Source organism: Maylandia zebra, linkage group LG10 (assembly GCF_041146795.1).
Source record: "Maylandia zebra isolate NMK-2024a linkage group LG10, Mzebra_GT3a, whole genome shotgun sequence".
Lineage (NCBI taxonomy): Eukaryota > Metazoa > Chordata > Actinopteri > Cichliformes > Cichlidae > Maylandia > Maylandia zebra.
In genome coordinates, this window is record NC_135176.1 from 23,320,942 (window position 1) to 23,336,322 (window position 15,381).

Sequence of the window (15,381 nt, forward strand, 5' to 3'; positions counted from 1 at the left end):
CAATCAGATACAGGTGTTACCGCGCCAGATCCGCGGCCCCGAACCGTAGTAAGGAAACCTCTGGCAGTTACTTGAAGGTTCCGTAACTGACTCGTAGCCGGCAACAGCTTACTATACAAGTCAACTCCGCTAGCAAAAAGATCGAAGGAGGCGTAGGAAACTGCTTCACCGAACTTTATTTCTTCTCTAAGGCACGAACACAGCGTACAGTGGGCTGAAACAGTTTACTCACAGCGAGCATCGCCGACACAACTCTGGCTGTCGAGGGAGTTATTATATTCCTTTTATTTATTTTCTTTCCGTCTCTTCTGTAGCTAACCGTTACTTTTTCCCCTTCTCCGCTCTCTCTCTTCACACACACACACACCAGGCAGTCCCGCTACACACATCCCGAATACATTTCCCATCAGGCTTCATCCTTAAAGGGCCATGCCTGTAACACAGGGCTTGCAAAATCGGGCTAGCGATTTTTCCAGTCAGGCTACCAAAATCTATCTCTGCCCTGCCCGTCGGGCTATTGTAGGAAGGAAAAATATATGTCAATGCTTTTGCATTCTTTCGGAAATGTAGCTGGGTAATTATGTCATTGGCATCGGTGAGCCACTGTCAATATGTGACATATTGAAATCGCGTTTGAATTTGCGCTTGTTTTTTGCTTTCACTTTGCAAATATCCAGGTGCCTTCTTTTGGCGCACCGCTGGTCACGACAGGCGGGGGAAAAGTCACTCGGGTCAGAACATGGGGTGCCACCATCATCCCACTTCTGACACCAATGTGGCGAGCTCAGACAACGAGGAGACGGAGGTGTTGTTTGGTCTTGCTTACCGTGAGCTAGCCAGGGAGCACAGCCGTTTATTGACATCTGCAGAAGAACACTGCCGCTAGCTAACTCCTCAGCGCGGCAACCGCACAGCAACAACAACACACAGAGCGCCCTCTGACCCCGGAAGGACACACCGTCGCAGCGAGAAGGCGTCACCCGTCACTATGGCAACATAAACAAAACATAACTGTACAAACAGAACCCTGAACAGCCCTGACCCGCTACATAGCCCCCGCCTAAGGGGTCAGTCGTCCCCGACGACCCCATTGCCCCACACAAAGTCCTGCAAATGTCCAGGTGCCTTCTTTTGGCGCACCGGCCGGTCACGACCGGCGGGGGAAAAGTCACTCGGGTCAGAACATGGGGTCCCACCATCATCCCACTTCTGACACTAATGTGGCGAGCTCAGACAACGAGGAGACGGAGGTGTCGTTTGGTCTTGCTTCCCGTGAGCTAGCCAGGGAGCACAGCCGTTTATTGACATCTGCAGAAGAACACTGCCGCTAGCTAACTGCTCAGCGCGGCAACCGCACAGCAACAACAACAACAACACACAGGGCGCCCTCTGACCCCGGAAGGACACACCGTCGCAGCGAGAGGGCGTCACCCGTCACTATGGCAACATAAACAAAACATAACTGTACAAACAGAACCCCGAACAGCCCTGACCCGCTACAATATGCTGCTGAGAATATAGCCCAGAAGAAGCGTATAGTATAGCTTTTATTTTGGAAAGAGCCATTTCTCTGTAATAAACTCTCTTTTCCAAAGATGAGTGACTCCTCAATCAGATACAGGTGTTACCGCGCCAGATCCGCGGCCCCGAACCGTAGTAAGGAAACCTCTGGCAGTTACTTGAAGGTTCCGTAACTGACTCGTAGCCGGCAACAGCTTACTATACAAGTCAACTCCGCTAGCAAAAAGATCGAAGGAGGCGTAGGAAACTGCTTCACCGAACTTTATTTCTTCTCTAAGGCACGAACACAGCGTACAGTGGGCTGAAACAGTTTACTCACAGCGAGCATCGCCGACACAACTCTGGCTGTCGAGGGAGTTATTATATTCCTTTTATTTATTTTCTTTCCGTCTCTTCTGTAGCTAACCGTTACTTTTTCCCCTTCTCCGCTCTCTCTCTTCACACACACACACACACCAGGCAGTCCCGCTACACACATCCCGAATACATTTCCCATCAGGCTTCATCCTTAAAGGGCCATGCCTGTAACACAGGGCTTGCAAAATCGGGCTAGCGATTTTTCCAGTCGGGCTACCAAAATCTATCTCTGCCCTGCCCGTCGGGCTATTGTAGGAAGGAAAAATATATGTCAATGCTTTTGCATTCTTTCGGAAATGTAGCTGGGTAATTATGTCATTGGCATCGGTGAGCCACTGTCAATATGTGACATATTGAAATCGCGTTTGAATTTGCGCTTGTTTTTTGCTTTCACTTTGCAAATATCCAGGTGCCTTCTTTTGGCGCACTGCCGGTCACGACAGGCGGGGGAAAAGTCACTCGGGTCAGAACATGGGGTGCCACCATCATCCCACTTCTGACACCAATGTGGCGAGCTCAGACAACGAGGAGACGGAGGTGTTGTTTGGTCTTGCTTCCCGTGAGCTAGCCAGGGAGCACAGCCGTTTATTGACATCTGCAGAAGAACACTGCCGCTAGCTAACTGCTCAGCGCGGCAACCGCACAGCAACAACAACAACAACACACAGGGCGCCCTCTGACCCCGGAAGGACACACCGTCGCAGCAAGAGGGCGTCACCCGTCACTATGGCAACATAAACAAAACATAACTGTACAAACAGAACCCCGAACAGCCCTGACCCGCTACAATATGCTGCTGAGAATATAGCCCAGAAGAAGCGTATAGTATAGCTTTTATTTTGGGAAGAGCCATTTCTCTGTAATAAACTCTCTTTTCCAAAGATGAGTGATTCCTCAATCAGATATATTTATTTTTTTAATTATTTTTGTTTCAGCAACATTAAATTTAAAAACTGTACTTTTGAGTTAAAATATATATTTATAATTTTAATAAATGACAAATTAAAAAGGCATGAACATTTTTTTTGTATCGAAAAAATATCGAACCGTGACACCAAAGTATCGAACCGAACCGAACCGTGAATTTTGTGTATCGTTGCACCCCTAGCAGCAGCACATTTCAGTTGAGCTTGAACAAACTGATTTTGGAGCAGGGGCTTGTCTTGTTTCTTTATCAACACCCTCTCAGTTCATGGTGATGTAAAACTTGCTTCACTGTGGACACTGCTGGTGATGCTGGTGTTCCAGCCATTTCTAATTCAGGTCATGCTTGTGTCTGAATAGTTTTATTTAAATAGTTGTTTAAATGGTTGATCTTGAAATCTGTAGTTGTTTAGAAACAACTGGCAAACAACTGTAGCTCTAAGAGACCTTGACAACTTATGTAAATCTACAATTCTCTTACTTATATGATCGCTAATCTCTCTGAATTTCTCCTTGTTCTGAGTATTGGTGTTGTGTCAAACCTGCTGTACAGTCACTTCAGCCTGGGGGAAAACAAAAACAGTTAACAGATATCATTAAACGTCCACGACGAATGTGTGTAAACCTATGAGCACAACTGTAGCTACCACTTGTGGCGCACACGTGTAGCTACTATCACGATGAATTGTAATTTTCGACAGAACGTAAACGCAGCACCCCGCTCGGGCAGACAGATGTCGTCAACTCTCCACCGTCGGATTCGCGGGAGGAGGGATCTAAATCTGAACTCCTGGATCTAAATGACGCTGACTACCGAAGTGGATATTTCCTTTACCAAAGATGTACAGAAATCAAGGCAGCAGGTCCAACAGACGTAACTTTCTGTCACACTTTGGCGGTGCCTGCTCTCTCTCAGACGCACAGTAACGAGGAGCTACTTGAGAGTGAAGTTTCTCCCCCCCCCTTTCTCTTCTCCTGGAGAAGAAGGAGTTCTCGGTCGGTCCGTTTGGAGTAAACTCCATCCATGCTCGGCTTGGCGAGGACAAGATCCACGGGGATTTGGTCATCCCGGGTCGACTAAGAGCAGCTAGGAGACGTGAAGTGAGAGTCAGACGGAGTAAAAAGTCCTACTGTGGATTTGAGCCGAAGTTATGAAAATGACCGGCGCTATGGAAACTTCCTTTAAGCAGGCTTTGAAGAAGCCGCCCTCGCTGCGGACGGCGGAGGTAAACAAAACCAGCGTTTCTTTAATTAGCATTGCCTCGCTAATGTTTGCTAAAATCAAACGTTTGCGCCTCTTGGTGTTTGGAGTTTGACTTGATTGAGCCAACAGTGGCTTGCTTGTGGTATAACGATCTAATTGAGACTTTTCAGTGAAGTCACATGCTCGTTAGTGGAAAGTGTACATGACTTAAATAACAGTCTGTAATATAGAAAGGGGGGGAAATAGATATTTAGCTAGTTTTTAGATTAGCAGACTTTAGTGTCAGAGTTTCTGATGGTTCTGGAGTGGTTCATTGAGAAGGTTGCCTTTTTTTTTTTTTTAATTTAAATTTTTTCCCCCCACATCCTGTCTTACAAAACAAACCCTAACCTCGCAGCTTCCCATCAGATGGCTAAATCCATAAGCCTGGGAGTGAGTTTGTGCAAACCTCATCCCGATCGAGGCCAGTTAAGTTTAATAGCTGCTGCTCCTTTCTCATCCCTCCTCTGCCTCCTCCCTGTGTGAAGCTATGGAAACACAGCTGGCTTGTCATTGCTTTAGTTACACTCTCTGCCCCCCACCCACCCAAAACAACTCAGAGAGTACAGCCCCTCCGTTTTCAGTTTCTGGTGATAGTTTTGAAGTTGTAGGCACATAAAATCAGACTCCAGAATATTGTGTTTTCTTCTTTTGGAAAGGCTCCTCTTTCAGGGGCGCCACCAAGAGGGGGGCAAAGGGGGGCACTGGTCACGCCCAGAATTTGCTGCCACCCCTGACAAGGCAGTCCTATGTTGGTAATAATTTTAATAAAGGTGAGAGGAAGAGAGAGGAAGACACCCTATGTTGAGATGAAACATTAACTTGTTATTTAAAACCGACTATTATGAATTTCAAACTCTAATTTGGTTTTCATATGTAGCCATTTTCAGTGTTATCAACTTTAATTGCGGGAAATTAACTAGGCATATAATTCTTTTCTTTCTCTCGTTTTCCACATTTTTAAAGAATCTATATTAGACAACAGCATAATAAAACTGGAAATTCTGTTTTTGGTGTGCCCCCATACGGCCACCCCAATGAAAAAATTCTGGAGGTGCCCCTGCTCTTTTTTTAAAGGCTCCAATTTCCTGTTTGCTTGTGGGGTGTATGGAAGGTAGAAAGCCTCTTTCACACCGTCATAGAGAGCTTTTGTGCAGACTTGAACAAACCAAAACAACCTTGTTTAGTCTATAAATATGACACAGTGATGGCAACGAAGTGGGTCTGTGATTATTTGTGTGTGATACTTACAAAGTAACTCTTTTTTTGACTTTACTGATCATATTTGTACATGGGTGAGTTGCTGTGTGTTTATTTCTTACTTAATTACTTTTTGGTATAATTAAGAAGCTGTAAATTTAGAGAATACAGTTAGGTCCAAAATGTAGACCCTTGTTTGCATTTCAAATCTTTGCTGGGCTGGATTTGGCCTCAGGGCATTATGTGTGACACCCCTGGTCTAAAACTCTCACAAGTAGCCATGGAGTAGTCTACAGCTGAGCCAGTTGGTCATGATTAAGTGTACAGACTGACGCTAAAGGATGTAGGTAGTGTCGTATCATCCATCCAACTATCTATCATCCATTTTCTTCAGCTTATCCAGTTTAGAGTCTGGATCCTTTTGCAGCTGCTGTAATGTGAAAGGGCATGGTACACCCTGGACAGGACGCCAGTCTATCACAGAGCTTTTCAAATCTTTTTCAAATTTCAAATCCTCCGTTAATCTAACCCAGTGCATGTTTTTGGACTGTTGGAGGAAGCCAAAGTACCCGGAGAGAACATACAAAGTTCACACAGGAAGATCACAGCTGGTCGGTTGATTCGAACCCAAGATCTTCTTGCTTTGAGGCAGAAAAAAAACCTTCCAAATAACAAACAGCCTAAAAACAGACTCGCTATATTTGAGGTGCGACAGACGCAATAACCAGATTCAAGAAGTACACGAAATCTTCTCAAATCTGTGTCAGAATCCTCACACAATCTCAGGACCTTAACGCGTGTTTCGCTCCAGTGACGACAACCAAATCTTGACCTTAGCTGCTGGCTTGACTTCACTCTGTTGCAGATCAGCGTCAGATCTCTTCTTCTGCTTATGTTTTACCCATCTCATTGTGTTGTACTACATCACTAATAATAATGTTGAGTCGTTGTGTTTTTCTTTTTACATGAGTCGGGACATGTTCTTGGGTATGAAAGCGTGGTTTCCAGAGATCAGTTTCCCCCTGCGTACCTGAGGCTTAGTAGAGATGAACTTGAGATTAAACAGGGGCTACGAGGCCTTGTGGGGATTTTTTTCTTTTTTGCGAAATTTTGATGAAAACTGAAAATGCAGTGTTTCTATGGCCTCTGCTTTGCAAAGTAGCATGTCCCTTCTTGTGTCAGCATGCCACATTCAAGGTTGTAGGAGTTTGGGGCAAGGAAAAGGTGGTACAACACAAGCAATTGAGCATGTAGCACGGTGGCTTAGCGGCCAGCATGGAGTATGCGTGAGAGAATAGAATAGACTAGCCCTTTGTTGTCATTGTACACGTACAACTAAATTGTAGGTGCTCCACATCAACTGTGCCGAAATAAAATACAAATGGTAAACGGCAAGAATAAATAGAAAACAGGACATTTATATACAAAAGAAGAGAAAGAGACATACTGGAAAACAAACAGCTAAGAAGTCTTTGTGCTTAAATCAGGTGAATTTTCACAATTGTACTTTACTGGAAACCTGTCATCTGAATTTTCTGGATGTGCTGTAGGTACGCCTGTCTCATGTACAGATGTTTGGCTGAGTGTGAAATCTTTCCCACCGCACGTTTAATTCCTCCCCAACCCTCCCTAGTTTTGTGGGTCTTTTTACCTCCCTGCCTACCTTTCTCGTTGCCATCCAGACGCCCCGGTGGTAACGGACGACAAATCATGCCTGGGTGATTTACAGTGGTTTGGGCTTCTCCCAGTACACATCGGACATTTATGGGAATTCCAGTCATCGCAAAGCCACAGGCTCCCGAGGGAAAGGTGCAAGTAAAGGAGAGATGCTTGCTCTCTCAGCAAGCATGAACAGAGCGGAGGAGCATATCGGTGTGTGGTCGAAGCCTTGTTCTTGGAGTGCTCGCAGAGAAATGTTTCAAAAGAGGCCGTGTGTTTCAGCAGGAGCTACCGAAGACAGTGGTTTGCTCAGCGCTGACACAGCTCAGCAAATTAGGGTTAAGTAAAGGATAACACTGGGATGTTGATTTAAAAAATTGTTGCCCAGGTTAAAGGCCTCCATCCACGGGCCCTGGTACTGTCTAGTCAGCACAGAAATGTCAGCATTTGTCATTTTCCTCTCTTTAGAGGCCTTTGGCTCCCATTCATTCTTTAAAACTGGCCCCACAGCTGAGGGCAGCCTAGGCTAGATGATGTCCAACAGTGGAAATGGTACCAAGTATTCTGATTTTCTTTATTTGATCAAAATGTCACTGCATCAGAGAGGCTCATGTAACTGTAATTTCAATTCAATTTATTTAGTGCAAAATCACAACAATTGCCTCAAGTTACTTTATATTGTAAAGACCCTACAATAATAGACAGACACTCCAATAATCAGCAAGCACTTGGTGACAGCGGGATGGAAAAACTCCCTTTAAATAGGAGAACCTGGTTTAGGGAGGGGCAGTCATCTGCCGTTACCGTGGAAATGCAGAGTCGCATATATATGGTATAGTTAAAGTCATAGAACGAGCTAAATCTGCGTGAGGCTGACAGGAAATTGCATCCTAATTCCAGTTTTATATGGAATATACTTTGCTCTGCACGACACCTCAGTTGCATCTTTCTAGAAAGTGAACTAAGATGGTAAAGCCCCTCTCTCTGATGCTGAGCCTTTAAGTGCTGTGATGTAAATGACAGAACACTTAAGGGGAATGACATTAAAAGAAAGCCTCCGCATGTGCTTTTGTGCAAAGTACACACACATTATTTAGTATCTGAAACTGCATGTGGGCATATATAGTCTTCTTGCTTCCTGCTTGCTTTTATTGGTACTTTATTTTTCTCTTCGGTGTTGCTCGGGCATCGCTGCACAGCTGACAAAGTCTGCTCAAAATACGCTTCTGGTGACTTTCAGCGATATAGACAGCAGGAGGTGAAGACACCCAAACATGCGTGACACCAGTAACTATAAAACTGATATTCTCAGATATTTGCGGCGTCCAATTGGTTCGATGTAGTTTACAGCTAATTACCACTGAACATGGCTAGACATGTTGCTAGACAAGCCTGGCGTCTTCTAGCTGTACTGATATTGCAGTTTGAGCTATATCTTTAGGCTTCAGTAATTAACCCAGCCTACTTTACGACAGGATATTTTATTACCCATAAAGTACCTCAGACTATGCAATTTTCTCTTGGGTTGCTGTTTTAACCGTAATTATTGCAAAATTAGGAAAGTACTCCAGTAAAACAAACCAAAGTAAAAACCAGTTTGACACATGCATCATTTTACAGAGAACTGTGTGGGTTGCATTTTGAAGTTTGATTCAGACATTTTTCATATTTAAGGGAGCATGGTGGCACGTGTTGGTTAACACTGTTGCCTAACAGCAAGAGGGTCCTGGGTTCAAATCCACCAACTGGCTGGTGGATCTGATGTGTGCATGACTGGTTGTCAGTCTTTTTTTGTTAGCCCTGTGACAGACTGGCGTCCTGTCCCCATCTCTCACCCTATGGCAGTTGGGATAGGCTCAATACCCCCCACACCACCACCACCCCCACTAACCCTCCTGAATTGGATGAGCAAAAGAAAATGAATGGATTTGGTCACTTTGCAGAATACAACTTCAGGGTTTCTGCCAGTGCATTGCAAAACCCTATTAGTAGAGATTGTTTTTTCCATAACAGTTAATCTGTTTCAACAATCCACCCTAAAAATTCTATAAAAAATGTTATAAAGAACCAGTCAAATCTCATGACTTAATAGACCTGTACAGCTTGACTCCACTTATCTGCACTAATGACAACAGGCCTGGTCATTTATAATGTATGAGTGGTTTGCTCATACATGATTCTTTGCTCTACTGCTGTTCTACACATAAAGTGGGAAATAAATTGACCACCAGTCTCTCCTTTCACCTTCTTGTTCTTCCTCCTAAATCACATAATAACAGTCATTGTTAAACAGCGGCTGTGAAAACCTTTTTTTCCCAGTTTTCAGTCAAGAAATGGAATCAAATCTCAGATCAGCAGCTTTTGAACACACTGACATTTTTTGATGAGCCAAGCAATTCGTTGGATTTTTTTGCCAGTTTATAAAATATAGTCAGTGAGACATTATTCTGTCATCGAGGGGCAGCATCGAGGTGAATGAAGTGAATAGGAAGTGATGTTTTAGACGAGTGAATTAACCTTTCAAAGCCAAATTTTTGGATGCAGCGTTTTTGAAGGCGAACGCCGCAAACTGCCAGCTGAAGTGAGGTAAATGACACTGATTATCTTGTTGCAGTTGCGTTTGTCAAGTTGCGGGATGTATATGGCAGCATGTGGACTGTCACTTTTTTGAAGCGGAAGTGCTGGAAAAACGGGCAGCATAAGAATCAATTTGATATGAGCCAAGCTGTGTTGGCTGCACAGAGTTTTTCAAGGTGTCTCCTAAAAGGAAGGTCTTGTGGGGTGTTTCCAGTATTCAGTGATTAGTATAAGAAGCAGTCCAAGGAAAGACAGCCAGTGAACTCTTAACAGGGTCATGGGTGCCTAGTACTCACTGATTGTGGCATAAATTGCTGAAAACCTTAATGCTGGCTAAGATCTGTAGTGTGACTTAATGGTAACTCACATGGACTCGTAGCTGGCTGTGCATCAGAGTTGGACTGTGGTGAAGTGAAAGAAAGTGGCCTGCTCTGATGAATCAGCTTTTCTCTTCCTTCACCAGGCGCACGTCTACTGTTCACCTGGAGAAAAGATGAGTCCATGCACTATGGAAAGAAAGCTCTTCTCGTTCTGCTGAGAAAAGTTGGCCCTGCCACTTTGACGTGTACTAAACACTGGTGCAGACTCCCTTCACCCCCTTTCCAACAGGATGGTGCATCATTCTGCAAAGTTTTAATGAATGTGACAAAGTCTGAGGAGGAGACTTAAAGAACCTATAGCTCGTGTCCTCCTGCCTGATAGCACAGGCCGTCTTTAGAGGTCTTTGCTTTGTCGGGACTGCTTTGGTGGAAGAGGTGTAATGCAGGTGGTTTCCATATTAAAACTGCCTATTGTACATTGCTGGCCCACTTTGCAGAAAATTAAGAAAATATACCCATTTCTCATGCTAAGCTTTCAAACATAAATACACGGCAGAAAATTTCTCAGCATTTACTGTTGGTTTCTAAACCACAGGTTGGCCTGTGGTTTAGACATCTGTTGAAGAGAAACTGAATTTGTGAGACTTCCTTTCACAGTGTCAGACTGACTATTATGCCAGTTATAAACTGGCGTGCTAGGCAAACACTGGATCAGTAACGCAAAGGGAGAAAATGGGTGAAAATAAGTGGGAGAGTGGAAAAATCAAAAGATTAGAACAGGGTAAAGAGATGGAAGGTGGGGGAACAGTCAGATGAGTCATAAAAAAAGAGTTGCAACACAATAGATACACGACAACAGAAGGGAAACTGAGGAAGTTTTTATGATACAGAAAGCGGGAGAGAGAGCCAGAGAGATGCACTCGTTGATAAGAATGTTTTTATGAGGTATAGATTATTGAAGAGGTGACACAGAAGGCAGGAAGGGGAAAGTAAGAGACAAAGTTACTGGAAGGTTATACAAGAAGGTCCTTCAGAGGTGGGAGGGGGAAGATATGGGTTTTTTACATTGAGAAAGTCAGGTAGGCAATGTTAGACAGATATGTGTGGATGCATAAAGAAAACCTCAGATGAAGTTTTTGTGTAATTTTTTGACGTGAACTTTCACGCCAGAACAGGGAGAAAACATCTCACAATGATAAATGCGAGATGGATATAAAATAGTGCTATTTGAATGCAGAAGATATGACACAAAAGTTCCTACTTAGAAGATTTTACATGAACCTTTTTATCCACAGTAATGTGCACATCAAATTAAATTAGATCTTGCTTACGTGTTGGTGTGTTGCTTCAGGTACTGGTGACAAAATGACGCAAGTCCACTTTGAATTGCCCAATAACTGTTTGTTGTCAGATGGCAATAAAAGGTTCGTCCTAGCTTATCTGTTGCTGCAACAACAGATGAGCTAGGATGAACCCTTTGCTGAAGCACCATGTGTTCAATGCGGTGTTTGCATTTAAATGAGAATGAGAGTGAGGTGTGTAAGGTGTCCATGAAAAACCTGTTGATTCACTGGTTAACTGGAGTATGTAAACGTAGCACTAAAAGTACAAAATTTTGTATTTGGTCTTTATATCATTGTTATAGCAATTCCTCTTGGCAAAAACTCTTATACCGCTGAAAAGCTTGTTTATTTCTCCCTAACTGGTGCCACATTTGTAAGGAAAATACTTTTATTTATTGGTTTTACCAAATGTAACAGCCTGGCACCTCTTCCTCGTGCTGGTCACCAGCTTGGTCACACATTGTGGGATGGCATCTCACTCTTCAACCAGCATTTGTCACAAGTCAACCAGTGGTTGTGTTGGTCACAGAAAAAGCAGACAATAGTTAAAATTGTTTAGATAGCAAGCATCTTTGTTGCACTACTGTTACCCTTTCTAGTTTTTTAAAGATTAACAATGACTTTGTCTTCATGCTGGATGTTGTCTTTTGTCTGTGATTGTCTCTGTGAGCAAAGCTGCACCTACACAGGGCAGCGATCCGTCCGTCCCGCACAGCTGGCATCTTCGTGGGTGGATGCTGGCTGGTTGCAGCTGCTGGGCCTATTGAATTTTCTGGCAGAAACCTTTCATCAGTGTTTAATCAATGTATTTTAACAGGACACTAAATGTGGAAAGGAACTGACTGGCATTTGTGTAACACTTTTGTGGGAGGAAGCTGAGGAAGTACCTGGAGGAAACCCTTGCAGGCAAAGAGGAGAGCATGCAGTCTCCACACAGAAAGGCTTTGAACCAGGAACCTTCTTGCTGTGAGGCTGCCCCATTATGTAACCTGAATTCAAGCCCCTTGAGGCAAGTGTTGTTGTGATTTGGCGCTACAGAAATAAAATAAAATTGAACTGTTTTGACACACAGACCCGAGAGGCCACCCTGCTCCTTTAATTTAACCGTGGTTTGACTTGGGTAATCATTGGGTTTCATTTCCTTACACCTAAGCAATCCCCTAACGACCACGAGCCTGTCGAACCAGGTTTCTAAAGTTCCACTTGTGGCTCTTGATTCTTTATTAAGGTTCTTTAAGGTGACAGTCATGAATGACTTGAATATACAGTCTCATGTCATATCAGCGACTATACTTGCAACATCGTCACATTTCGTCAGTCTCTGCCCCAAAGCGTCAGACGACGAGGGTCTTTTCATCCAGCCTGATGTAAACACAGCGCAACTTAACTCGCATCTGCAGGGGATACTCCCACATACCTGCAATGACATCAACAAACCCGACTGTGCCAGAAGAACCGCCGAGACAACAGGAAATCTGAAATTAAACGGGCACAGAGCAGTCTGTGTATGAGTGGCGAAGCTGTGTGTGTCTGTGTGTTTAACTGGGTGAATAAACACAGCCTTCCCCTGACCTGGGACACTGAAAGCTCTCCTTGTGGATCCAATAAAGGCCCCTCCTAACTGAGCTTAAGGGCCTGTGGACTGGGAGGGAGGCAGGCAGATGCTGAAAAACTGGTAGTGACTCAAGTTCTAGTGAGTGAGTTTTTCTCCTCTATGTAGTTTGTGGTTGTTGGTTTCAGTTTAGCCTTATATATATGCTACTGCAGGCGGGTAAAGCCTGAGAAATGGCACCAGGGTAAAGTTAGCGCTTTGAAAAAAAAAATGCAGAGTAGTGTAATAATGAAAGCAATTTATGACACTGTTTCATCTAAATAGGGATATGATGAAATACTAGAACAACACAGAATTTTCAAAGGTTTTTCACTGAGTTTCATAAGGCTACATTAGTTTCAATCCACCCCCAGTGACAAAAATACTAATTGTTACATAAATGTATCTGAAATGCTGCTTTCACTCTTTTCTGGTTAGCTGTGTTTACTCACTTAATCCTTCTAAGAAACGAATCTAGCCATAGTCTGTGTTTACTGCCTTAATCACTCTGTAATCCCACGTTTCACTTTACACATTCATTATAAGCTTGTGTTGAAACAGAACCACTTGTAATACTAAGTCCCTAATAGCTTAGCTGTTTAAAGCCTGTTTTGAAGTCCCTCATTCACACAGCAGTCGACAACAACAGCGGGGCTTTGTCCCGCTGGGTATTGTTTGAATGTAAACACGTCAGCTTTTCCTGTGGGTGCCACCAACCATACCAACCACACCGCCCACAAGCCCAAGGTTCCCAGCATATGCGAATGCAATGCATAGCGCAAACGGTATAGCACGTCACTGCTGCTGTGCGTGTGTGTGTCTGTCTGTGTGTGTGTGTGTGTGTGTGTGTAAGCGGTGGGAAGCGTAACTACATTCCACACAGGACAGCAGGCGTGAACAGGCAGATATCGTCAGCTCTGTGCTGTTGGGTTTGTAGTAGGGCTGCTCAATTAATCGAATTTTAATCACGATTACGATCTGGGCTTTCAACGATCATTAAAAATGACTGAGCCGATTATTAGCCCCTCCCTCATTTATCCGCGACACCTTAAAGGCCGGTCCGTGAAAATATTGTCGGGCATAAACCGGTCCGTGGCGCAAAAAAGGTTGGAGACCGCTGATTAAGAGGACCCGAGGGAAGCTCGGAAAGCTAAGCAGAAGTTATTTGGAGAGTGACTGCCGTTGGTTGAAAAGAGAGTTTAAAAAAAACAAACTTCAGTGGTGTTGCACACTATTTTATATTATTTTTTTAAAGTCATTGTTAACCCTTTAAAGCCGGTCAGAGCAGCACGCTCCGTTTTGCGTAACTATTTTTAAATCCCTGTAGAACCTGAACCGTGTAAGCTAGCGCAATAATTTGTTTTGCATATGAAACCGGAGGAGTTGTACTTACATCTGATGCCATCAGCTTGTCCTCGGTCACGGTTTCGTTCCACATATAGCTTTGCAAAAATTGCATAAAAAGCGCTTGCAGGAACAAAAACATAATATTCCAGAAACACGCTTTGCCGATCCATCAGCTGTTCGTAACACTTCCCACAGTGAAATGATGCACCTGCTGTTTTCTTTGCAAATCTGCATCATAGGATTGTTTTTTGTTTTTCCTGCAGTATATAAAAATTGCTGTATCTCCAAAATAAAACTATGAAGACACTCAAAATAAATTTCCTGTGGTGGGAAACTATTTTTTGCAACTTTATTGTATTTAAAGTTTTGAGGGATAAACCTCTTAAATTTCTCCAAGTAGAAATATATGTAAACAAAACAAAAGCGATTTTCAATTTTTTTTGTAGTTTATTGCACTTTTTTGCAATTTATGTAATTACTATGGACTTAATGCATACATATTATTAAAATATGGGCTATAACAGTTGTATTGATGTATAGCAACTTGAAATGCTCCCACAAATGGCACTACAACATGTAAAAAAAATAATATAAGCTCTGGTGGACTTGGTTCTATAGTAGGTCTTAAAGGGTTAAATAAATATCGTCAAATAATCGTGATCTCAATTTCAGTGAAAATAATCGTGATTATCATTTTTGCCATAATCGAGCAGCCCTAGTTTGTAGGGAATGCAGATCAAGGCTACATATGGAGTCATATTGCATAGTTATCTGACAGGGTTACCTTGACATGCTCAGCATGCATGAGTTGATCATTTGCTGTGTTGCTCTGCCAAAAGCTGGTGTGCAATGCCTAATTGCAAAATGATTATTACTAAACTTGGTAGATATTTAAAAAAAAAAACGGTGGGGCATGGGGTTAAGGGCTTAAATTCTTAAATATATAAATATCCCCGGGATGTAAGTGTCCTGGAATGCACTTTGCTTGTTAATGCTATGTTAGCCATCTTGTTGGTGCGGTTATTGAGAGTGACCTGCCACTAATGCGTGACAGCTTTATTTGTGATAATGAGCAGTAAGGAGATGCTCCTGTGACCATAGGGTGACCACGTACTAAAGCAGGAAGTAGCTATGCTTTAAGGAATGACAAAAAGAAAAGTAGATTCATAAAATTTGTGCATCTGCTTAATATTTTCACTATCAACATTTGTTTACTTATGCCTGTCAATGATCTGTAATAGAGATGCATTGATTTTTCTCCTTTGTAAACATTAGGCTACTTTCTGGATAATTTAGACT

General features: G+C 43.2%; 1 protein-coding gene across 1 annotated transcript in view; it reads left to right on the top strand.

The window, feature by feature from the left end:
• The first annotated feature begins 3,540 nt into the window (after positions 1-3,540).
• The window catches only part of rapgef6 (Rap guanine nucleotide exchange factor (GEF) 6), a 139,100-nt gene continuing 127,259 nt past the window's right edge, over positions 3,541-15,381 (top strand). Inside the window, exon 1 of the mRNA XM_012922040.4 lies at positions 3,541-4,028. Coding sequence (XP_012777494.1) covers positions 3,954-4,028 — 75 coding nt within the window. The 5' untranslated portion in view covers positions 3,541-3,953. The remainder of the gene's footprint in view (positions 4,029-15,381) is intronic.